The sequence below is a fragment of the Theropithecus gelada genome, chromosome 15 (genome assembly GCF_003255815.1).
Source record: "Theropithecus gelada isolate Dixy chromosome 15, Tgel_1.0, whole genome shotgun sequence".
NCBI lineage: Eukaryota > Metazoa > Chordata > Mammalia > Primates > Cercopithecidae > Theropithecus > Theropithecus gelada.
This window is the reverse complement of record NC_037683.1, coordinates 28,690,507-28,716,047: the sequence shown is the minus strand read 5'-3', so window position 1 is coordinate 28,716,047 and position 25,541 is coordinate 28,690,507. Positions and strand designations below refer to the sequence as shown.

The following is a 25,541-nucleotide window of genomic DNA, read 5'->3' as shown; positions in this document are numbered from 1 at the left end:
CCTCCTGAGTAGCTGGGATTACAGGTGCCCGCCACCACGCCTGGCTAATTTTTGTATATTTAGTAGAGACAGGTTTCTCCACATTGGCCAGGCTGGTCTCGAACTCCTGACCTCATGGTCCACCCACTTCAGCCTCCCAAAGTGCTGGGGTTACAGGCGTAAGCCACCATGCCCGGCCTCTCTGATTTCTTAAAACATTCCTTTGATCCTTACCTTGTACTATTTTAGATCTTTGTATTTCTTTTCTCCCCAATTAGTTGAAAAGTTCCTAGAAGAGAGGTGTTGGGGATTGAGCTAAGGCTTTCATGGTATTGTAGTAGTGCACCGAGGTATGTCCAGATCCTGCCTAAACCATTACCACTCTCCCCACTAATGTTCTGGAGGACGATGTGTACATGTGAGGGGCAATGGCCAGTGGAAAATGAGGTAATGCTTCAGTGTTAGCAAGGCTGTACTTATAATCCCAGTACAGAGTGCTGTGGGGTGCTGGACTGAAGCACGAACTTTGGCTCAAGTGGGGCCTCTTCCCTTAAATCCAAAATCTTACCCCTAGCTGGCAGCCTTTCCCAAAGAAATGTGAATGCCCGTGTCAGAAGAGGAGAGAAAATGCAAAATGATGTTTGTCCAACTGATAGGACCCTAATTGTAAAATGTGCCACACTCAACTGCAGGATATTTTATCTAAAATGACTTCACCTAGAAGTAAAAGTGGCTAACTAGTGCCCCTTAGGATTTGATGTAATTAGTTTATCCACTAATTTTTGGGGAGGAACTAAGGGGAGAAAGCTGACTTTTCAATTCTCCCATATTCATTCAGTTTTAGTTTTTTTTTTCAAACAGGGTCTCACTCTGTCACCCAGACTGGTGTGCAGTGGCATGATTGTGGCTCACCGCAGGCTTGGCCTCATGGGCTCAGGTGATCCTCCAACCTCAGCCTCCCGAAAGGCTGGGACTATAGGCGCCCACCACCAGGCCTAGCTAATTTTTGTATTTTTAGTAGAGATGGGGTTTCACCATGTTGGCCAGTCTGGTCTCAAACTCCTGACCTCAAGGGATCCACCCGCCTCAGCTTCCCAAAGTGCTGGGGTTACAGGCATGAGCCATTGTCCCTAGGCTTGCGTTTATTATTTAACTTTTAAAAATTGTGGTAAAATACACATAACATAAAATTTACCATCCTATTTTTCAGTGTACAGTTCAGTGATGTCCAAGTTTATTATATTGTTACACAACTATCATTAAGTGCACCTTACAAAGAATAATGAAGACCAGATAGAAACAAATAAAAAATGTTTGACAGAGTTTTTGTATTTTACCATTTTCCTTTAATGTTATTTCACTAAGCATATAACTGTAAACAAAACTTGTTGCTTATAGGTGGAAGCTAGATAGAATTTGCAGAAATAGTAGTTACTTTGGTTTATTTTTTTGTGTGTGTGTATGAGTCACTAAAACAAAATTGATCCACTTTGATGATTTGCCTGGGATTGAAACAGTAGGTCTTTCTCTTTTCCCAGTTCTCAGGACCAGAAAGGAGCCTTTCTCTTTAAGTGAGGGGCCTTGGGGGAAGGGAGACTACTATGCTTGGAAGGAGGACAGGCCTTTGAAACTTCATGCTAGAGAGGAAGGAAGACTTTAAGGAATTTGATCCAAGGTTTATGGAGACAGGGAGGGACAACCAGGAGGTAAGAGAACAGATAAGAGTGGAAGCTACAAACCACCAAAGACTAAGCCTCCTTTTAGTTTCATGTGGAACTCTGGCAATTGGCTATGTCTCCATGGTGCTAGAGACAATCATGCAGGTGCTATTTTGAAACAGCTACCAGTCTTGCATTGCTAGTGTTCAGTCATATTATCTAAAAGACGTACAGCCACGCATTGCTTAATGATGGGGATATGTTCTGAGAAAGGCATTATTAGGCGATTTTATGATCGTGTGAATGTAGAGTGTAATTACAGAAACCTAGATAGTCTAGCTGACCACATACCTAGGCTGTATGGCATAGCCTATTGCTTCCAGGCTATAAGCCTGTATAACATGTTACTGTACTGACTACTGTAGGCGTTTGTAACCCAACAGTAAGTATGTATCTGAACATATTTAGACAGAAAAAAGATAAAATAAAAATATAGTGTTACCATCTTAAGGGACCATGTTGCATATATATGGTCCATTGTTGACTGAGATGTTAGGTGTGGTACATGACTGTATTTGTGAATCAACTGAGGGTTCAGAAGAGAGTAAATGCTTTTTTGGTGTGTGATAAAAAGTCTTACATTAAAAGGAAATTGATTTTTCAATTTTGAAAACAGGAATTGATATTCTGGTAAATAACGCCAGTGCCATTAGCTTGACCAACACACTGGACACACCTACTAAGAGAGTGGATCTGATGATGAACGTGAACACCAGAGGCACCTACCTTACGTAAGTTTGCAAGAAGAGTTGTGGGGGAGGATGTTGTGGTGTTCTCTCAGGGAACTTACTTAGTTGTAAACAGATTTGAGTCAAATTAACAGTGTAGTTCAAAATCTAGTCAATCCTTATAAAGGCCTAAAAGTCCTTCATTCGGTCAATAGTATTATATTTTATTTTATTATTTTTTTATATATATTTTTTTGAGATGGAGTTTCGTTCTTGTTGCCCAGGCTGGAGTGCAGTGGCACGATCTCAGCTCCCTGCAACCTCTGCCTCCCAGGTTCAAGCGATTCTCCTGCCTCAGCCTCCCGAGTAGCTGGGATTACAGGCGCCCACCACCATACCCAGCCAATTTTTTGTATTTTTAGTAGAGACAGGGTTTCACCATGTTGGCCAGGCTGGTCTTGAACTCCTGACCTCAGGTGATCCACCCACCTTGGCCTCCTAAAGTGCTGGGATTACAGGCATGAGCCACCACACCCGGCCCAATAGTATTTTAAATAGCTTTATTTGGAGCTCCTTTTCTCTATGAATTTAGGAAAGACTAAAGTAGGCTGAGTGCGGTAGCTCACACCTGTAATTTCCACACTTTGGGTGAGGGGAGGATTATTGGAGACCAGGAGATCGAGACTGAGATGCACAAGATGGCAAGACGCTGTCTCTACCAAAAAAATTTTTTTAAATCAGGCAGGCATAGTGGTGTGTGCCTACTGAGACCATGGTGGTGGTCTCATTTACTCAGGAGGCTGAGGCAAGAGGATCCCTTGAGCCCAGGAGTTTGAGGCTGCAGTGAGCTGTGATCATGCCACTGCACTCCAGCCTGGACAGAGAAAGACTCTGTCTCCAAATTAAAAAAAAGGACTAAAGTGTAGCTCAAGCATTTTCTCAAATATTTGCATGTGTAAATACTTACATGTATACTCTGTCTTTCATAGGACACAGTCCTTTCATAGAACTGTTTCTGATTACTGAAGCCAGCAATAGTCTTCTTCCTCTGAAAAAGAACTGGAGTTAAATAAAAAAAAAAAAGACTTAGGTTTTAGTTATTTAAATAACAGTAAGGTCATTCTCATTATGAATCACACTTTATTGTAACCAATAAAAAGGCTAACACTTTTTTGGGCTTTGCTGGGGAAATGTAGAATATCAAATGAAAGAACATAGTCCTGATCTGTTCTGGATTCATCAGACAACCCGTCTTATTGTCCATTTATTTATTTGTTTATTTACCCTCTGATTCTATCATTTTCCATGTGAGTATCAGGAGACATCAGGGTAGAACTTGCTTCTGTACCTTACGTGTATCTTATTACACACAGAACAGGTGGTTAGGAGCTCAGACTTTGGAATAAGACTGCTTGGATTCAAATCTTAACACTCACCCTTCATGACTTTCTATTTTGTGACCTTGGACAAGTAACTTAACTTCTTGCAGATTCAGTTTCTTTACTTTTAAAATGGCAATAATAAAGTAGAATGTTATAGGGTTGGTCATGAGGGTTAAATATCTAAGTTATTAAGTTAGAGTCCTGAATTTTTCCCTCAGGTATGTTTTGTTGGGTCTGCAAAACTTGGCCCAGACAGTGTTAAAACAAAATTATTTTCATGAGTTACCTACATTCAAACTTTTATTAGTTAGGGCCAGGCAGGGCGGCTCATGCTTGGAATCCCAGCACTTTGGGAGACTGAGCCAGGCGGGTCACTTGAGCCCAGGAGTTCAAAACCAGCCTAGACAACATGGCAAAACCCTGTCTCTACAAAAAATAGAAAAATTAGCTGGGGATGGTGGCACATGTGCCTGTAGTCCTAGCTACTCAGGAAGCTGAAGTGGGGGGATTGCCTGAATCTGGGAGGTGGACGTTGCTGTGAGCTGAGATCACGCTACTGCACTCCAGCCTGGGTGACAGAGCGAGACCCTGTCTCAAAAACTTTATTGGTTGCTTATGTTGAAAAAACTAGAAGATTTATGTAAAAGTCCAGATTGCTAGCTTTTCTTGAAATGTTAGAAGATCTGGCCACATAGAGAAGCATTACCACATGGCAATATTGCTGTAGCTGAGTGGCAGGGTATCAACTACCTCATTAGATGGGGCCAGAGCTCTGTTGTCTTCTGGATGCTGAGGACAGGCTAACAAGTTATATCATTGTGTTTACACTGTTGTTTTTTCTTATATGAAAGAGGAAAGTGAAATATTTCTCATAGCCACATCTTTCTCTGAAGTAGGAAAATGAGACTTATGCCAAGAGGGCCGTATATTCAAGTAAAATGGGTGAAAGCTTACTTGTTTGTAGATATGAGGCATATTTCTACAAATTCACTATGTAAGGTATGTCTCTATTGAATGAAACCATATTGAACCCAACCATAGCAAGAATTATGGCAACTGGCTGGGCATGGTGGCTTTTAATCCCAGCACTTTGGGAGGCCAGCGCAGGCAGATCACCTGAGGTCAGGAGTTTAAGACCAGCCAGGCCAACATGGTAGAAACCCTGTCTCTACTAAAAATACAAAAAATTAGCCGGGCATGGTGGTACGCACCTGTTACTCGACTACTCCGGAGGCTGAGGCAGAAGAATCGCTTGAACCCAGGAGGCAGAGGCTGCCGTAAGCCAAGATCGCACCGCTGTACTCCAGCTTGGGCGACAGAGTGAGACTCTGTCTCAAAAAGAAAAAAAGAATTATGGCAAGCATATAGATTGTGGTGAAAAACTTGAACTAGAAAAGGAATTCATTTTTCAAGAGTTTGTGTTTATTTTCAAATAAAATAGGCAATGTTGCTATGTGATACTGTCATGGTACTAGAAAAAAATTATATGGGAATCAAAATCTTTTACAGCTGGCAACTTTGTGAAATAAGTTCAATTGAAAGTTAAGTATTTGTTTAAACAAATGCTTAAAAATATAAACCTAGCCAGGAATACTCTTGCTCAACACGTTAAACTAAGGCTTAGTCAAGGGCATGTTGTGTGAATAAGTTTAATGATTTCTGGCAGTTTCTATTGTGATGAAGCCACGGATATACATATACAGGTTGAGTATCCCTGGTTTGAAAATCCCAAATCCAGGATGCTCTGAGATCTGAAACTTTGAGTGCTGACTCAACGCTCAAAAGAAATGCTCATTGGAACATTATGGATTTCAGATTTTTGGAGTAGGGATGTTGAACTGGTTAAGTATAATGCAGATATTTCAGAATGGAATCTGAAACAATTCTGCTCCCAAGCATAAGGGTTACTAAACTTGTACCACACACCTAGGTATATGGCGTCAGGAGAATTTCGAAGTGATTAAAAAGGTTTTAGACTGGGTATTCATGACATGAAATGACTTCTAAGGTATTGACAGATATCTTGGCAAGTTTAAGGTAGATTTGTCAAAACTAGTAATCATAACTATAGACAGTGCTGTAGTAGTGGTCAGTGTTAACTTTAGACTTATTAAAAATCTAAACAAATGTAGATATATGTTTTGCAGGGGTGCAGAAATTGTTTGTTCATTGTATCATTTGCTAGGAATTGCTCCCTACTAACAAAGTTAAAAACATACATGTTTTCTTTCCACAAGATGATCAATACAAGTAAAGCACTGAATTTTATGTAGATTTGTCAAAATTGGTAATCATAACTATGGACTTGACGTTTTAAACTGACATTATGACTGATGTGTACATAAATGTATGAGTCTGTTTGTTTTTTTCCTTGTGAAGTTATGTCTTTGGAAAGCCCATTTGGCAAAAACAATTTAGTCTACTTTCCTGTATTGAGGTCATTTTTCAAAAATGAAAGTGATGTCTTAACCCACATTTTTAGATGTGAAGGTTCAATTAAAAACAAAATAGACCAGGTGGGGTAGCTCCTGCTTGTAATCTCTGCACTTTGGGAGGCCGAGGCGGGTGGATTACTTGAGCCCAGAAGTTCGAGACCAACCTGGGCAACACAGTGAACCCTGTCTCTATTTAAAAAAAAAATTAAAGTTAAAAGTCTTGCACAAAGATTCTATTCACTATTGAAAGTGCCTACCTTTATAAACAGCTGCGTAAAAAAAAATCCACTAAATAAAATTAAATATTGCTCCCAGTTAAAAGCAGATTGCAATGCCAAATGAAAGACCTCACACTGACCTTTGGGTCAAAGAAAAGTGTCAGAGTTTTGGCCTTCTATGAAAGGTATGTTATAAAATGAAAATTCATAATGAAATATTTCTATTTTGGCCAGGCGGGCGGTGGCTCACACCTGTATTCCCAGCACTTTGGGAGGCTGAGGCGGGTGGATCATGAGGTTGGGAAATCAAGACCATCCTGGCTAACACAGTGAAACCCTATCTCTACTACAAATACAAAAAATTAGCTGGGCGTGGTGGCGGGCGCCTTGTAGTCCCAGCTACTCGGGAGGCTGAGGCAGGAGAATGGCGTGAACCCGGGAGGCGGAGCTTGCAGTGAGCTGAGATCGCGCCACTTCACTCCAGCCTGGGCAACAGAGTGAGACTCCGTCTCAAAAAAAAAAAAAGGTGGATTGGCCCGGCATGATGGCTCACGCTTATAATCCTAGTACTTTGGGAGGCTGAGGTGGGTAGATCGCTTGAGTCCAGGAGTTTGAGACAAGCCTGGGCAACATAGCAAGACCCTGTTTCTAAAAAAAAAAAAAAAAAAAAAAAAATTACAAAAACTATCCAGGTAGCTGGGCATGCTGGCACATGCCTGTAGTCCCAGCTACTTAGGAGGCTGAGGTGAGAGGACCGCTTGAGCTGGGGAGGTAGAGGCTACAATGAGATGTGATCATACTAATGCACTCCATCCTGGCAGCAGAGACACCCTGTCTTAAAATTAAAAAAAAAAAAAAAGAAAAAGGAGAAGTTAGCTGGTAGCTAACTTTACACCTGTAAACCTGTAATCCTGGCACTTCGGGAGGCTGAGGTAGGAGGAGTGCTTGAGTCCAAGGGGTTCAAGACCAGCCTGGGCAACAATGCTAGACCCTATCTCAAAAAAAAAAAAAAAAAATTACAAAAATTAGCGGAGCATGGTGGTGCACACCTGTAGTTCCAGCTACTCGGAAAGCTGAGGCGGGAGGATTGCTTGAGCCCAGGCGCCCAGGAACTCAAGGCTTTAGCAAACTGTGATTGAGCCATGCACTCCAGCCTGGGCAACAGAGTGAGGCCCCGTCTCTTAAAAAAAAAAAAAAAAAAGGAGAAATTTAGAAAGCTGTTTAATTTGACTTGTATTTTCTTTTGCTTTCAGATCTAAAGCATGTATTCCTTATTTGAAAAAGAGTAAAGTTGCTCATATCCTCAATATCAGTCCACCACTAAACCTAAATCCAGTTTGGTTCAAAGAGCACTGTGGTAGGTGGTAGGGTGAGGGGATGGTTTGTGCTTAATTTGTTTTGAATTAAATCTGTGTATGTCTGATGTAATCATAATCTGCACATAACAATCAGCATTGAATTTTCTATGCCAAATCATTAAGTGGCATTTGGAAAGCAGATTCTTAATCTTTTATCTGTAATTTAAAAAACTGAGGCATAATTTACATTCAATAAAATGCCCAGCTCTTAATGGTTCAGTTTGATGAATTTTGAGAAATGTATATAACCAACATCCAAATCAAGATACAGATTTTTACCATTTCAGAAAGCTCTTTCATTTCCCAATGAGTGTGTTTTACTGTGTGTAATTTATTCATCTATAAAGTTGGTTAAAAACTATCTATGGGATACTTTATTTTTCTTAGCCAGGTATGCACCTGTAGTCCTAGCTACTTGGGAGGCTGAGGTGGGAGGATCGCTTGAGCCCAGGAGTTTGAGGCTGCAGTGAGCTATGATCATGGTATGCACTCCCGCCTGGGTGACAGAGAGAGACCCTGACTCAAAAAAAAAAAAAAAAACAAAACACGACAAAAAAAAAAAAAACTATTACCTTTCATAGCATACCAATGGTTTAAGGTAAATATGCTAAGCAACAAGATTTACGTATAGGTGCCTCCTTTAAAATAGTTGTATCAAACACTTAGTTTTTATTTCAGCACAATTCACTAACATTTGGAAAGGCACTTGGAATGGGAACCCACAGAGCAAAACTGAAAGAAGTTCCACTTTAATTGACTAGGTTAAATACATTTGCAGCCTTTTGTAATGATTGTTTTACTAGCAGCAGTTTCCCTTTAAATAAACACTTTCATACTTAAAAAAAAAAAAAAAGAGTCCAGACATGGTGGTTCAGATCTGTAATCCCAGCACTTTGGGAAGCCGAGGCAGGCAGAGCACTTGAGGCCAGGAGTTTGAGACCAGCCTGGCCAACATAGTGAAGCTCCATCTCTACTAAAAATACAAAAATTAGCTGGGCATGGTGGCACACACCTGTAATCCCAGCTACTCAGAGGCTGAGGCACAAGAATCACTTGAACCAGGGAGGTGGAGTTTGCAGTGAGCCAAGATCACACCACTGTGCTCTAGCCTGGGCAACAGAGTGAAACTGCGTCTCAAAAAAAAAAAAAAAAAAAAAAAGGTGTAACATATTAAGAAATAATAATGTAATGTAATTTACCCTTATAGTATTAAGAAAAATGAAAGTTTATTACTGTCACTTTTATTTTAATCAAATATTAGGAGGGAAATATATAAAACGATTTCATCTCTGTTCACTTCTATAAAAACTGTTCTTTAGAAAATAGTACATTTAAAAGTTATATTTTATATTATTGAAAAGAATTCTCAAAAATATATCAGGGAGGCTGAGTGTGGTGGCTCATACCTGTAATCCCAGCACTTTGGGAGACCAAGGCAGGTGGATTGCTTGAGCCCAGGAGTTCAAGACCAGGCTAGGCAACATGGCAAAGCCCTGTCTCTACAACAAATTGAAAAATTAGTCAGGCTTGGTGGCACGTGCCCATAGTCCCAGCTACTTGGGAGGCTGAGGTGGGAGGGTCGCTTGAGCCCAGGAGGTAGAGGCTGCAGTGAGTCATGATTACACCACTGCACTCCAGCCCAAGTGATAGAGTGAGACCTTGTTTCAAAAAAAAAAAAGAATATGTGTATACATATGTATATATGTATGTGTGTCTGTATACATGTGTGTATTACTGTTTTCTTCCTGATATATATCTGTGTGTGGATATGTTGTATGTATACACATGTATATACATATATGTATACACACACATATACACATATATATGTATATACATACATACACACATATATCGGGAAGAAAATAGTAATAGAAAAATTGGTTATTTCTACTCACAAGTTAATCAAATTAATTTCTTTTATAATTAGATTATTATTTTTTGTGCTTCTTTCAGCTTATACCATTGCTAAGTATGGTATGTCTATGTATGTGCTTGGAATGGCAGAAGAATTTAAAGGTGAAATTGCAGTCAATGCATTATGGCCTAAAACAGGTATGTATTTTTAAAAACTTCATTTGTTAGATTTTCATGTATTGTCCCTGACACTTATTATTTTTTTGATCCAGGGTGGAGTGCAGTGGTGTGATCTCGGCTCACTGCAACCTCTGCCTCCCGGGTTCCAGCAGTTCTTGTGCCTCAGCCTCCCAAGCAGCTGGTCTCAATCCCTTGACCTCGTGATCTGCCAGCCTCGGCCTCCCAAAGTGCTGGGATTACAGGTGTGAGCCACTGTGCCCAGCCTCTTCATTACATTTTAAAAATTTTTTTTGTATTTTTTTTAGTAGAAAGGGGGTTTTGCCACGTTTGCCAGGCTGGTCTTGAACTTCTTGCCTCAAGTGATACAGCCTCCTCAGCCTCCCAAAGTGCTGGGATTACAGGCATGAGCCACTGTGCCAGCCTCATTACATTTTTTAAAACACTTCTAGGCCGGGCGCAGTGGCTCACGCCTGTAATCCCAGCACTTTGGGAGACGAAGGCGGGCGAATCACAAGGTCAGGAGATTGAGACCATCCTGGCTAACACGGTGAAACCCCGTCTCTACTAAAAATAAAAAAAATAGCTGGGCATGGTGGCGGGTGCCTGTAGTCCCAGCTGCTCGGGAGGCTGAGGCAGGAGAATGGCATGAAACTGGGAGACTGAGCTTGCAGTGAGCCGAGATCGCACCACTGCACTCCAGCCTGGGAGACAGTGAGACTCCGTCTTGGGAAAAAAACCACAAAAACAAAGAAAAATCACTTCTACTGATGGCAAATTGGAATCTTTTTCACTGAATTTGCCGGCAGAGGGGGTTTCTAGGAAGATGACTACTGGAAGTCATGTCCCTGCTGTCCCTTCCGTTCCCCTGATTGGGGCAGGTAGGACTAGGAAGGAAGGAGTAGGACTTGATTCTGTAAGAGAAGGAACTTGAGAAGCTTGTGAAAGACTGTTCTTTCTGAGCTAGAGGACAGAATGGAGCCAGGGGAGAGAACTTGAGAAAGAACAGATACTCAGAAGTTCCTGGAGAGGGCTTTGACCATGGAGATCTGAGGACTCAATGGGGTGGCTCAACAGGCAAGGTAAGTATTTCCTATCCTTGAGGTGTGGAAGTGAGGAGACCTCGGAGACTTCATCAAGTCCCAAAATAGATTCAGTGACTAGTATATCTGATATGATAACTTACTACTGCTGGCAACGCTGGCATTGTTTAAACTATCCTGGTGACAGAGCGAGACTGTCTCAAAAAAAAAAAGCTACATAAGGGTGAACAGTGCTATGAGGAAACAAAGAAAAATGGTAGTACAGCTAAGAGGACCCAATATCCAGACACAGAAAAAATAAACAGAATACCCAGAATAGTAGTTTTCAGTGAAATAAAACTGCTAAAGAAACAGAAAATACCTCAGTTCAAAAAGAAAAATCATAACATAAGAGATTGAATTATAGTATGAAAAATGCTTTCTGGAACTAAAAATAGATTGTGTTTTTAAAATACATAATGGGCCGGGTGCGGTGGCTCATGCCTGTAATCCCAGCACTTTGGGAGGCCCAGACGGGCGGATCACGAGGTTAGGAGATCGAGACCATCCTGGCTAACACGGTGACACCCCGTCTCTACTAAAAACACAAAAAATTAGCCGGGCATGGTGTCGGGCGCCTGTAGTCCCAGCTACTCGGGAGGCTGAGGCAGGAGAATGGTGTGAGCCCGGGAGGCGGAGCTTGCAGTAAGTCGAGATGGCGCCACTGCACTCCAGCCTGGGCGACAGAGCAAGACTCCGTCTCAAAAAACAAACAAACAAACAAAAAAAACAAATAAAATACATATATGTATATAGTAGTTGAAGGGTTGGATGTTGAGTAACACCTGAGTAAGCAGCTTGGATAGTCTACTGCAAGAAATATCTCAGAAGAGCAAAAACACCCTGAAGAAAATGGAGAGAGGCTTAGAGGACACATCCAGGGAACTTCACATGCAAATATCAGAAGTCCCAGAAGGATATCGGGAAAGAGAACAAATAGAGGAGAAACAATAATTGAATGACTAATAGGAAACAATTCCCTTGAGCAGAAGAAAGACCGATATGGATGTAGACTAAAAGATTGACCAGATTTGAGGCTGAATTTATGAGGGGGAGAAAGACATCTGGGAGAACTTCAGAATTTCAAGGATAAAAAAATCTTCCAAGCCTTCAGGCAGAATATATGTTACTTACAAAGGAAAAAGATTGCAGACTCTTTTATCTTCAGTGCCAGAAACTAGAAGGCAGTGGAATAACATCTGTACGTTACTGATGGAAAGGGACTCAGCCAAGATAGTTATTTATTGACAAGATGAAGGGAAGATATGTGGATATGCTACCACACTTGAGAAGAGTCTTATAGAAAGGGCTGTTAACCAAGCAGCAAATCTGTCAGAACAGAGAGTTTTCAAGATAGGAGTCAGAAAAAAAGAGGAGAGAAAATAATGGCTAGCAAATAAACCTGTAGTATATTTAATATATGGTCAAATGTACATGGATTACCTAGAATAACTGGGAATATGAAATACAGGTACCAAATATCAACTCTCTACGTTGAAGAGATAGGAGAAGAGAAAAGTTTAATACTTGTCTGTAGTATAGGCGCCCGCCGCTGTGCCCGGCTAAATTTTGACTACACAGTCTTCAAAACCTAGATTTTGGGGAAGAGGGAAATGTGGAAGTCATTGAATTCTTTTCTTTTCTTTCTTTTTTTTTTTTTTTTGAGACAGAGTTTTGTTCTTGTCACCCAGGCTGGAGTGCAGTGGCACAATCTTGGCTCACTGCAACCTCTGCCTCCCGAGTAGCTGGGACTACAGGCGTGCACTATCATGCCCAGCAAATTTTTGTATTTTTAATAGAGAGGGGGTTTCACCATGTTGGCCAGACTGGTCTCAAACTCCTGACCTCAGGTGATCCACCTGCCTCGGCCTCCCAAAGTGCTGGGATTACAGGCATGAGCCACTGCACCAGGCCAGAAGTCACTGAATTCTGAAGGACCCATATGAGCATGGGAAGATTAGGGAAGGGAACGCTTTCTCACCATCTCGTTTTGAGGCAGCTACAATTCTAGATAGTGTCTTTGTTGTTGTTGTTTGTTTGTTTTTTGAGACAGTCTTACTCTGTTGCCTAGGCTGGAGTGCAGTGGCGCACTCGGCTCACTGCAACCTCTGCCTCTGAGGCTCAAGTGATTCTTGTGCCTCAGTCTCCCAAATGGCTGGGATTACAGGCACTCGCCACCATGCCCAGCTAATTTTTGTATTTTTAGTAGAGATAGGGTTTCACCATGTTGGCCGGGCTGGTCTTGAACTCCTGACCTCAGATGATCCTCCTGCCTTGGCCTCCCAAAGTGCTGGGATTATAGGCATGAGCCACCACACACACCTGCCCTAGATGGTATCTTTAAAAAAAATTATATTTTCTGTTTGGTGCTAGGGTGTAGAAATGTTTTTGCATTTAAACATTATAGGCAGCTATCTTTCTAAACTTTCTTGTTGAGTCTAATAATTTAGAGTCTCTTGGATTTTCTGTGCAGGTAATCATATACTCTATAATAACATTCCAGTTCTTATGTCCTTGGTTTCTTTTTTTCTTGCTTTACTGCACTCTCTTCTCTCCTTCTCTCTAGCCTTCACTAGTAGTTTTCTCTTGACTTATTGAGAGCCCAGCAGTGCTTTTAAAAAATGCTTATTGCTTATTTATAGTTTTATTGTAATGAGACAGCCCTTTAGAGTTTATAAGTCATCATATAGTTGATCCATGAACAATGCGGTGTTAGGGATGCCAGCCCCCAGCAGTGAAAAAAAGAAAACGTATTTCCGGAAGCAGAAGACTAGTCCTATCCATTTTAGTTAAATATATTACTAGATATTTTATATATATATATATATTTTATATATATATATATTTTATATTTTATATATATATTTATTTATATATATATATATATAAAATATCTCAGCTCACTGCAAGCTCCACCGCCTCCCGGGTTCACGCCATTCTCCTGCCTCAGCCTCCCGAGAAGCTGGGACTACAGGCGCCCACCACCACGCCCGGCTAATTTTTTTTTGTATTTTTGGTAGAGACGGGGTTTCACCGTGTTTGCCAGGATGGTCTCGATCTCCTAACCTCATGATCCGCCTGCCTCGGCCTCCCAAACTGCCGGGATTACAGGCATGAGCCACCACACCCAGCCAATATTTTATATTTTTATTGTTTTCAATATATTTTCTAATTTGTTAAAGTATATATAAATATAAAAATGATATATCTTTATTACAAATATACTAGTAAACTGAACTCTCTTATTAGTACTAAAAAGTTTTCTGCAGATTCTCCTAGTTTTTTTAGGTTTAAAGTCTTATCACAAAAGGTGACAATTGTGTTTCTGCCTTTTCTTTATATGTTAAATTATGTTTCTATTTCTTATTAGATTAGCTAATCCTTTTAGAATAATGTTGAATAGTAACAATGATGGGACGTATATTTGTTGTGTTCTTGTCAATAATGGGAAGGCTTTTCTTTTCATCATTATATATACACAGTTTCTTCCCTTTTTTTAACTTCAGTTCTTGCATCCTTTCTACTACTTAATGCTGTGTTAGTATTAAATGTGATAGTTAAGGCATTAAGGTCTTACTTGATTTGCTGGAAACTTTTGTGTAATGTTCCTATCTACTAAGTGGACTTGGTAAGTTGGCAACTTATACTGAACTACCATAAAATCTCCATGTAAGTTTTTAAATGCTTAATAAAATTGAAATATTACTTTTTAGTCATATCTCAAACTTGGAACTATTGGAGAATTAAGCAGTAACATATTGTTTCTGCCATTAGTGGTTTACAAATTTTGTTAGGGCAAATAAATCATATAAATATAATGCAACCAGAGAGGTAATCTACCTAGATACTCTTCAAATGTTTGAACTCTTGATTGTAAAGTTGCAAATAGGCTTCCATAATCTATTAATTATGGAAATTAGTTCCATCTGTATCTTCTCTTCTGTGAGAGCCTTTGAGCTTTCATATTCTCGGTGTCACATTTTGTTAATTTTCTTTTTAGCACAGTTATTCTGTATTCCAGATTCTCAATTAACCATATAATATACTTCAGGTAAAGAAATGATAGAACTGATTTTTATTTATTTATTTTGAGATAAAATCTTGCCCTGTTACCCAGGCTGGAGTGCAATGGCATGATCACAGCTCACTGTAGCCTTGACCTCCTGGGCTCAAGCCATCTTCCTGCCTCAACCTCCTGAATAGCTAGGACCACAGGCACATACCACCATGCCCAGCTGGCTTTTTAGTTTAGTTTTGTTTTTTTTTGTGGAGATAGGGTCTTGCCATGTTATCCAGGTTGGTCTCGAACTCCTGGGCTCAGGAAATCCTTGCACCTCGGCGTCCTAAATTGTTGGGATTACAGGCGTGAGCTACTGTGCCCTGCCAGAACTAATTTTGATGAAATATCCAAACGTCACATTAGTATTTAAAATTACTCAGTTTCTCTTTGCTTCTTTGGGTTTGTGGCACCCTGGCCACCTCCGTCTGGCTGTGATAGCCTCTATGCTCTGTGGGTTGGCACTTTGCTCATCTTTTAAAGTTTCTTTCCTACCCAATCCCCACTTTCTGGTAAGGCTTTTTTTTTTTTTTTTTTTTTTTTTTTTGAGACGGAGTCTTGCTCTGTCACCCAGGCTGGAGTGCAGTGGCATGATCTCAGCTCACTGCAACCTCCGTCTCCTGGGTTCAAGCGATTCTCATGCCTCAACCTCCCAAGCAGCTGGGACTTCAGGAGCCTTTCACCATGCCTGGCTAATTTTTGTATTTTTAGTAGAGATGGGGTTGCGCCATTTTGACCAGCCTAGTCTCAAACTTCTGACCTCAGGGGATCCACCCATTTTGGTCTCCCAAAGTGCTGGGATTATAGGCATGAGCCACCACTCTCTGCCCTGGTAAGGTTTCTATGAGGTCTGTTAGGTGTACATCCTGCAGCTTATTGGTTTAAAATGTACTAGCCTTTGGTGTAGTCTCTTTGGGGCTGATTGGGAGAAAGAAAAATCAATAGTGCAACTGTTTTGATACTGAATATTGACAAGTGTCTTTATGAACTAAAGAACCAGTCCCTCGAAAAAATAAAAATAAAATAATTCAGTTTCTGTATTGCACATATTCTTCTTAGCTGTGTGAGCTGCAGTAGCTGTTTGTACCTAGTTTCCCCTTATATAAAATTCAGTATTATAAATAACCTCTAAAGCCCTTTGTTGCATATTTTTCAAACTTTTACTTATGAAAAAAGTCAAACATATGTACAAACATGTATACAAGTAGGGAGACTAGTACATCATGTACAATTCCGCTTCAGCGATTTCACCACATGGCCAATCTAGTTTTATCAGCCCTCCCACCTCCATCTCCCTTTAAACCCACTTCTTTTTTTGTTGTTCTTGTTGAGACAGAGTCTCGCTCTGTCGCCCAAGCTGGAGTGCAGTAGCCGGATCTCAGCTCACTGCAAGCTCCGCCTCCCGGGTTTACACCATTCTTCAGCCTCAGCCTCCCAAGTAGCTGGGACTACAGGCGCCCGCCACCTCGCCGGGCTAGTTTTTGTATTTTTTTTAGTAGAGACAGGGTTTCACTGTGTTAGCCAGGATGGTCCCGATCTCCTGACCTCGTGATCTGCCCGTCTCGGCCTCCCAAAGTGCTGGGATTACAGGCTTGAGCCACTGCGCCCGGCCTTAAACCCACTTCTAACCTCACCAGATTATTATATTATTAATTAATTATTTTTTTGAGACAGAGTCTCACTCTGTCACCCAGGCTGGAGTGCAGTGGCGCGATCTCAGCCCACTGCAGCCTCCACCTCCCAGGTTTAAGTGATTCTCCTGCCCCAGCCTCCAGAGTAGCTGGGATTATAGGCGCCCGCCACTGTGCCCGGCTAATTTTTGTATCTTTAGTAGAGAGGGTGTTTTGCCATGTTGGCCAGGCTGGTCTCGAACTCCTGACCTCAAGTGATCCACCCACTTCGGCCTCCCAAAGTGCTGGGATTACAGGTGTGAGCCATTGTGCCCGGCCCTCACCACATTATTTTTAAGCAGATCTCAATCATAGCATCATTTCATCTGTATATACTTCAATATGCATTTTTAAATGATTAGGGCTCTTTAAAAAGGCAAAATTATTATAGCTAACAAACATACCTTAATACCATCTAATATCTAGTCAGTGTTCAAATTCCCTCAAGGGTCTCATAAATGTTTTCTTTGCAGTTGGTTTATTTACATCAGGATCTAAATTGTTCCATACATTGCATTTGTTTGATAAGTCTCAAGTTTTTTTTTGTTTTTTTTTTTGTGAGATGGAGTCTTGCTCTGTCACCCAGTCTGGAGTGCAGTGGCCGGATCTCAGCTCACTGCAAGCTCCGCCTCTCGGGTTCATGCCATTCTCCTTCCTCAGCCTCCCAAGTAGCTGGGACTACAGGCGCCTGCCACCACGCCCGGCTAATTTTTTGTATTTTTAATAGAGACAGCGTTTCACATTATTAGCCAGGATGGTCTTGATCTCCTGACCTCGTGATCCACCTGCCTCAGCCTCCCAAAGTGCTGGGATTACAGGCGTGAGCCACCACGCCCGGCCAGTCTCAAGTGTTTTTAATCTAAAGCAGTTACACTCATTTTTTTTTCTTGCCACTTATTTCTTGAAAAACCAGGTTGTTTATCTTACAGGATTTCTGTCATTCCAGATTTTCCTGATTCTCCCAGTCGTATCATTTAACGTCTTTCTGTATCCTCTAAGGACCCTTATATTAGTATATTGTTTATTTCCATTCTTCTTTCTTCTGGCATTATTTTGTTTATTCATTCATCATCCAACAACTATTGATTGGATGGTTATCATGCAGTAGACATGGGTACTGGGGATACTTCTTTGGCCTTTTTACCTAGTGTATGTCTAGGTTGGTAGAAGTTAGGTTTTAAAAGCATATTTAATCCAGCATTTATGCAAAGTATTATTAAAGCCCTGGTGGTGCTCTTGAACTGAACTGCCACATATAGCTGTGTGAAACATATCCAGAGTTCTAGTTTAGGAATAAATGAAGGATTTCTTTTCATTGTTGCTTCCTGTCTGCTATGTACTGGATAAAGCGAGTTCCCCAGCTCCAAGCAGTACTGAAAATTCTATGGCCTGTGGTGTAGATGAGGGGAAACAAGGGGTTATGGGTGAGAATTTACCGAGTACTGGGGCATGCTGCTGAGGTAACTCTTAGGAATATTTGAGGGTTGCAGCCAGTTTTCCAATCACCATCTTTTTCTTCTAAGTAGTCCAGGAATCAATTTGGTTAAATTCCTTTCTTCTGCAATTTGGCCAACACTCCTTTCTTTCCTGGTCCCCAGGAAAACCATGTTTTATTGCTTCTTTGTTTCCTTTATGTTTCTGTAGCAGATAATTCTTTTAAGATTTTCAGAAGAGTGGTGTTTTTCGCAGTGGGGAAAAAGAGTGAAAAAGGCACTTCTTCAATATTTCTCAAACTGTATGTCAAGACTCATTGGTGAGTCATGAAATCAATTTAGTGAGGCATGAAATCAATTTAGTGGATTGTGAAATTGATTTAGTGAGTAGCAGCCAGAGTTGTTTTGTTGTGTTTTTTTAAAATTATTATTTCTAGTGGAATCGAATAGAAAATATTAGAGTGCATTGCACAGAGGAAGGGTCAGTATTGTTTCATAAGCTTTTGTTTCATATATAAGTGTCATATATGAAAATGTTACCTATTATGGGTCACAGCCAAAAAAATTAAAAGCTCACACTTTATCGTGTCTCTCTTTTTCAACTTCTTTGCCTTTTCTCACCCTTTCTCAATCACCCTCCCTCACATCATTGTTGTCATTAAAGTTGATATAGAGAGTTAGGAAGTATAGTTAGAAAGGGAAGTCTCTGAGGTAACAAAGTTCTAACACATTATTTTCCCTCTTTGTACCTCCCTTATATTACTTGTCACTTTCTCTTTTTTTATTTTTGAGACAGTCTCGCTCTGTTGCCCAGGCTGGAGTGCAGTGGTGCGATCTTGGCTCACTGCAACCTCTTCCTCCCGGGTTCAAGCGATTCTCAGGCCACAGCCTCCCAAGTAGCTGGGATTTCAGGCACACGCCACCACACCCAGCTAATTTTTGTATTTTTAGTAGAGATGGGGTTTCACCATGTTGGCCAGGCTGATCTTAAAGTCCTGAGCTTAGGAGATCTGCCCGTCTCAGCCTCCAAAAGTACGGGGATTACAGGCATGAGCCACTGTGCGCAGCTGACTTCTCACTTTACATTCGTTCATTTCCGAAACATTCATTCTTACATGCCAGGCACAGTTCTCTGCACTATTCACTTGTTACGCATTTGACAGATAATTTATTAAGTGTCTACTTGGTGCAAGGCAAGGCCACGTGGGTACTAAGATGAATGTGACACAATCCTTACCCTCAAAGAGTTTACCATTTAGTATGGGAGATTTAAGAGTTTGTTACCACCACTTGTACTTTGTCCTCCCCCCACTTTCCTTTATTTCCGCACCTGTAGGTCTTTGGGATCCTGGGGTAACAAAGTCAGAAAAAGCCTTCTTTGACTCTTAAGAATTTTAAATTTTATTCATACAATAAACATTCATTGGACCCTTATTTTGTGCCAAGCTGTGTTCTGTTTGCTGAAGATACATCAGAGATCAAAAGAGATAACAATCTCTGTCCTTATGGAACTTACAGTCTAATTGGGAGAGATTCAACAGACAACATGATGAATGGCAAAGTATATAGTATGCTAGAAGGTAATATGTTATGAAAAATAGAACAAAGGAAAGGGGATTGGAGTCTCAGCCATTGAGGAAGGAAGGTGGTAATTTAAAATAGGGTAGAAGGGTTTGGCATTAGGCCAGGAGCAGTGGCTCCTGCTTGTAATCCCAACGCTTTGGGAGGCCGAAGCAGACCGATCGCTGGAGCCCAGGAGTTCGAGACCAACCTGAGCAACATGGCAGAACTCCGTCTTTACAAAAAGTAGCAGGGTGTGGTGGTGTGTGCCTGTCATCCCAACTACTCAGGGGGCTGAGGCAGGAGGATCACCTGAGCCTTAGGAGTTCAAGGCTGCAGTGAGCCATGATCGTACCACTGCACTTCAGCCTGGGCAACAGAGTGAAACCCTATCTCAAAGAAAAAGAAAGAAAAGAGATGTTTGGTCTTTCTGAGAGTGCCAAGTCCTAACTATCAGACCACCAGGGAAGGTAGGTTTGGCCTTTCTGAGAAGGTGACATTTGAGCATAGACTTTGACATTTGAGCATATGGTTAGTCTTAGGGGTAATACGGTTAGCCAAAGGTTATCTGAGGGAAAACATGCAAGGCAGAGGAAGCAGCAGTGGATAGGTCCTGTGGACTAGTATGACTGGCATGATGCAAGAGCAGGGAGAAGACCAGTGTCGCCAGAGTGAGGGGAGAGGAGTAGAAAATGAGATGATGCCCATAAGGAAATGGGGGTCAGATGTTATAGGCCCTTGCCAAGACTTGGTCTTAGATTACTCTGGGTGAAATGAGGAGCTGTTTCAGGATTTCAGGCAGAGAAGGGACCTAAATGTTTAAAAAACCTTTCTGGCTGTTCTGATGAGCCTTGATTCCTTTTTTTTTTTTTTTTTTTTTTTGAGACGGAGTCTCACTCAGTCACCCAGGCTGGAGTACAGTGGTGCGATCTCAGCTCACTGCAAGCTCTGCCTACTGGGTTCACGCCATTCTCCTGCCTCAGCCTCCCGAGTAACTGGGACTACAGGCGCTGGCCACCTCGCCTGGCTAATTTTTTGTATTTTTAGTAGAGATGGGGTTTCACCGTGTTAGCCAAGATGGTCTCGATCTCCTGACCTCGTGATCCGCCCGTTTCGACCTCCCAAAGTGCTGGGATTACAGGCGTGAGCCACCACGCTCAGCCAAGCCTAGATTCTTGAGGGGCAAAGGGGGGGGGAACAGTTGGGAGGCTATTGCAGGAAGTGAGGCACAGATTTTGGTGGCTGTGACCAGGATGACAGCAGTAAAGGTGGTAGAGAGTGGCCAGATTCTGATATATTTTCAAGGTAGAACCAACAATATCTGCTGATGGATTGCCTTTGGGACGTGAGAGAAAGAGTCAAGGGTGACTCCAAGATTTCTGGAAAATAGCCAGGTGCGGTGGCTCACATCTGTAATCCCAGCACTTTGGGGAGGCCCAGGTGGATGAATCACCTGAGGTCAAGAGTTCAAGACCAGCCTGGCCAACATGGTGAAACTTCATCTCTACTAAAAATACACAAAAATTAGCCTGGCTTAGTGATGCGTGCCTGTAGTCCCATCCACTCAGGAGGCTGAGGCAGGAGAATTGCTTGAACCTGGGAGGTGGAGGTTACAGCGAGCTGAGATCACGCCAGTGCACTCCAGCCTGGGTGAGAGAGTGAGACTCCAACTCACAAAAAAAAAAAAAAAAAAAAAAAAAAATTAAATTAAAAAAATAAAGATTTCTGGCTTGAGTTACTAGGACGGTGGAGACTATCTCCATCTCAGGAATTGAGATGGAGAAAGCTGCACGTAGAGCAGATGGAGGGCAAGCTTAGGAATTCAGTGTGGGGTGTTGTGTTTGAACACCCAAGCGGGGACAGTCATTAGACAGCAGGGCTTGTAAATAGGGGTCAGGAGAGTGGTCCAGGCTGGAGATAAAAATCTGTGGGTTATCAACATATAGAAGGCATTAAAAGCCACAAAACTACACGATACCATCTAGGCAGTGAGAAGAAGAGAAAGGACCATTGCCCATTTCAACATTGAAAGGTTGGCAAGAAGAGGAAGACCCACATAGGAGAGTAAAGTAGGAAGAAACCCAGAGGAGGTGAAAGCTGGCTGAAGAAACTGTTCCAAGGAGAATGGGGAGTGATACAGTTTGGATGTTGTCTCCACCTAAATCTCATGTCAAAATGTCATCCCCAGTGTTGGAGGTGGGGTCTGGTGGGAGCTGATTGGATCATGGGGACAGCTTTCTCATGAACGGTTTAGCACCATCCTCCTTGGTACTGCCCTCACCATAGTGAGCAAGTTCTTATCTGGTTTTTAAAAGTATGTAGCACACCCCCTCGCTCTCTCGTTCCTCCTTTAGCCATGTGATGTGCCTGCTCCTTCTTCACCTTCTGCCATGAGTACAAGCTCCCCAAGGCCTCCCCAGAAGCCAAGTGATGTTGGAGCCATGCTTGTACAGCATGCAGAACTGTGAGCCACTTAAACCTCTTTTAAAAATTACCCAGTCTCGGGTATTTCTTTTTTTTTCTTTTTTCTTTTTTTTGAGACGGAGTCTTACTCTGTTGCCCAGGCTGGACTGGAGCACAGTGGCTCGATCTCAGCTCACTGCAACCTCTGCCTCCCAGGTTCAGGTGATTCTCCTGCCTCAGCCTCCCGAGTAGCTGGGATTACAGGCGTGCACCACCACACCTGGCTAAGTTTTTTGTATTATTAGTAGAGACGGGGTTTCACCATGTTGGCTAGGCTGGTCTTGAACTCCTGACCTCAAGTGATCCACCCACGGCCTCCCAAAGTGCTGGGATTACAGGCGTGACCACCGTGCCCAGCCTAAGTATTTCTTTATAGTAATGCGAGAACAGACTAATATAGGGAGTGATCAATTGTGTCAGATTATGCTGATAGTTCTTACAAAATGGGGCTGATCATTGGGTTTAGTAGTCTGTACATCTTCACATCACTTACAGCATTTGTAATTATTAATTTATAATTATAATTATGGTTATTTAATGTCTTCTTTACTAGAATGAAAACTTCTTGAGGATAGGGACAGTGTTTGCTTTGTTCGTTTTATTGTAGTCATTGTAGATAAATATTTGATGACATTCAATAAATATTTGATGAGTGAGTAAATGAGTGAATGAATGTGCAATATGATTACCTTCTGCCTGGCTCCAAAATATTGTGGACAAAGCTTATATAACAGGCAGAATGTTCTGTATCAGGGAATATAGAGGGCATTATCAGGATCAGCAGGAAAAATCAGCTCATTGCTGAGATCTTTGCTTTAGCGTCAAGATATTCATTTTAGAAGGTTTACTAGACATCTTGGAGCCAGTGATGTTACTTGGTGCTAGACTTGATGACACACTAAATCCAATTTACAGTCATGTTCCTTGTGGTGCATGGTATGATGAATTATGTACTGGGTATTGTTTTTTATTTTTTATTTTTTGAGACAGAATCTTGCTCTGTCACCCAGGCTGGAATGCAGTGGCGCCATCTTGGCTCACTGAAACCTCTGACTCCTGAGTTCAAGTGATTCTCCTGCCTCAGCCTCCCGAGTAGGTGGGACTACAGGCACGCGCCACCACGCCCAGCTAATTTTTGTATTTTTTTTTTTTTTTTTTAGTACAGACAGGGGTTTTACTACATTGGCGAGGGTGCTCTGGAACTCCTGCCCTCAAGTGATCCACCCTCCTCGGCCTCTCAAAGTGCTGGGATTACAGGTGTGATCCACCGTGCCTGGCCTACAGGGTGCTTTTGAGACATAGTAGCTCAGGATAAATGATCAGAGAAGTAGATTTTCAAAAGTAGGTAAACAATTGAAAAGAGATCTCAAGGGGATGTTGGAATGTTTCAGAAAGGAGAACTGGGAAAGACATTTCTCGGCAGAGGGAGCGACGCATGCAAAGATTGCAGTTTGGGAAAATACTGTCTGTGCGGTGGAACTACAAGGCTGGTGTATGTATGATAGGGTGTGGGCTTGTTATTTCCTACTGAACTTGAGCAACTCAAGTTGTGCAGGTTGACTGGAATGTTGGGTGAGTGTGAGGGTGTGGGGAAGATGGATGAGATGGATGGTCTTGTCTGCCAAGTTTAGGAGCTTGAGTTGTAACCTATATTCAGTGGAGAGCCACTGAAGACTTAAAAGCAGAAGATTAATAATAAACTAGGGAAAATAGGAGCACTGAAGTAATATGGTTGTTGATGAGGTTTAGGAAGTTTAATCTGGCATCTGAATATAGGATGGCTTGTAAGATTATAGAGAGAAGAGGCAGGAAAGCTAGCTAGAATATTACATTATTCATGAGTGAGGCAATGAAAATGGAGGGGTGAAAATGGACTTGAGAGGGTGGCCAGGCTCTTGGCTGTTTGTGAGGCCTCTATTTAAAGGAAAACACGCATCTCCTCATCTTAGATGACAGCGTAGAGTGACTCTCTTTATGTCAGCTGGAACCAGAAGTAATCTCCCAACATTATTGCCTTTCAAGAAAAAAGAGATTTATTGTGCTTAACGGAGTGAGTACAGTGTAACATATATTATCCTCAATCACAGCAGTGTCCTGGTCTGCCGCTTGGCTTTTCAGCTGCGTGCTCTTCTCAACAACACCGACTTCATTGCTCCTCCTGGGTTTAGCACTTTCACCCTGCTGAATTCAGCACATCCAGAGAAAGGATCAGAGGGCCGGCCTCTAGTTGTTTCACAACATGGAATTTCAGGCTTCCAACTAGGTCACCTTCAGAATTGTAATTTTTTTCTTTTTATAAGACCTGTTTCATGGTTCCTGCTGAAATGGAGGGTGGAGAAGGAGAGAGGGATGATGGCTGCTATTCACAATGCGTACTCTTCTTACCTTGTGACTGGTCTGGACAAGTGTAGTAGAAGCAGGAAAGTCCACTTTTGGGTGGATTTGATTTGGGCTTTGGGGTGGGGAGTCCGGGTATGGCAGCTACTGATTTGGTAATGGCTGCAGAGAGGAAGGCCGCAGAAGTATCACAGAGCAGCTGCAGACCTCTGTCACCTGGACTATATTGCAAATAGATTTGGGAACTCAGCTAACCAAGGAAGGTGAGGCGACAAGGTGGTGCCTCACCTCCTTCCTGTCTGGTGCTAGAAATCAAAACTAGTTTCCCTGTTTTTCAAGGGACCTGTTCACTGACTAGGTTAAACAGTTTATACATTTTCATTGATTCTGACATCCCCATGCTTTGTATTTGTACATCTCTAATATCTGTCTGTATCTTACAATGGATGATATATCATAGTTTAATTGGCAGCTTTTTTCTTTCCTTAGTGATCCCTAAGGTAATGGTGTGCTGTATAATCGGTGGCATCATTGGTTCAGTGGATACGCACACGACTATGTGGATATGTGTGGTGGTGGCTGACAGGTGTTAAAGAGGGGAAATAAGCTCTCTTCCCAGAGAAGGAGTCATCACGGGCAGTGCTGATGTTTTAAGCCTCATATGCACTCCATATATTTATGTGAAAGGAAATCTTTGATTGGTCTTAAGACTGTTGGTACTGTCTGTTTTCAGGCAGTAATCTCTTAGCTGTTATCAGGAGAATCAATTGGAAGCTATTAGATGTCTCTTCAGTTATCTCTTAATAAGACTTAAGTTTTAGGGTTGATGTTGTGACTCTTGTGATCCATGGCTTATCTGCTTTCATTATAAATCTTGCTTATTTTCTTTCCCAGAAATCATCAGTGAATTTCATTTGATTTATCCTACTGTTAACCTGTTTTTATTGTTATCAGTTTTTTCTAACCTGTTGGGTTAGCTTGTTGGCATTCCAAAATCTGTGTTGAGAAATACTCAATGGCCCACTTCTTAATTTTTGAGCGTCTAGTTGTACCTTCTTTGTATCTTTCCTAGAAAGATTGTTAAAGTAATGATAGGTTGGAGGAACATTTCTTATTCTATAGACACACACACATAGCATGTATATAC

At 41.7% G+C, this 25,541-nt stretch overlaps 1 protein-coding gene across 3 annotated transcripts in view; it reads left to right on the top strand.

Annotated features, from left to right (window-relative positions):
- HSDL2 (hydroxysteroid dehydrogenase like 2) overlaps positions 1 to 25,541 on the top strand; it is an 82,942-nt gene that overhangs the window by 19,452 nt on the left and 37,949 nt on the right. For 2 of the 3 annotated variants that reach the window (XM_025359858.1, XM_025359860.1), the window contains 3 exons: positions 2,314 to 2,428; positions 7,654 to 7,757; positions 9,715 to 9,813. In XM_025359858.1, coding sequence (XP_025215643.1) covers positions 2,314 to 2,428; positions 7,654 to 7,757; positions 9,715 to 9,813 — 318 coding nt within the window. The remainder of the gene's footprint in view (positions 1 to 2,313; positions 2,429 to 7,653; positions 7,758 to 9,714; positions 9,814 to 25,541) is intronic. The other variant, XM_025359859.1, reaches the window with a different exon arrangement.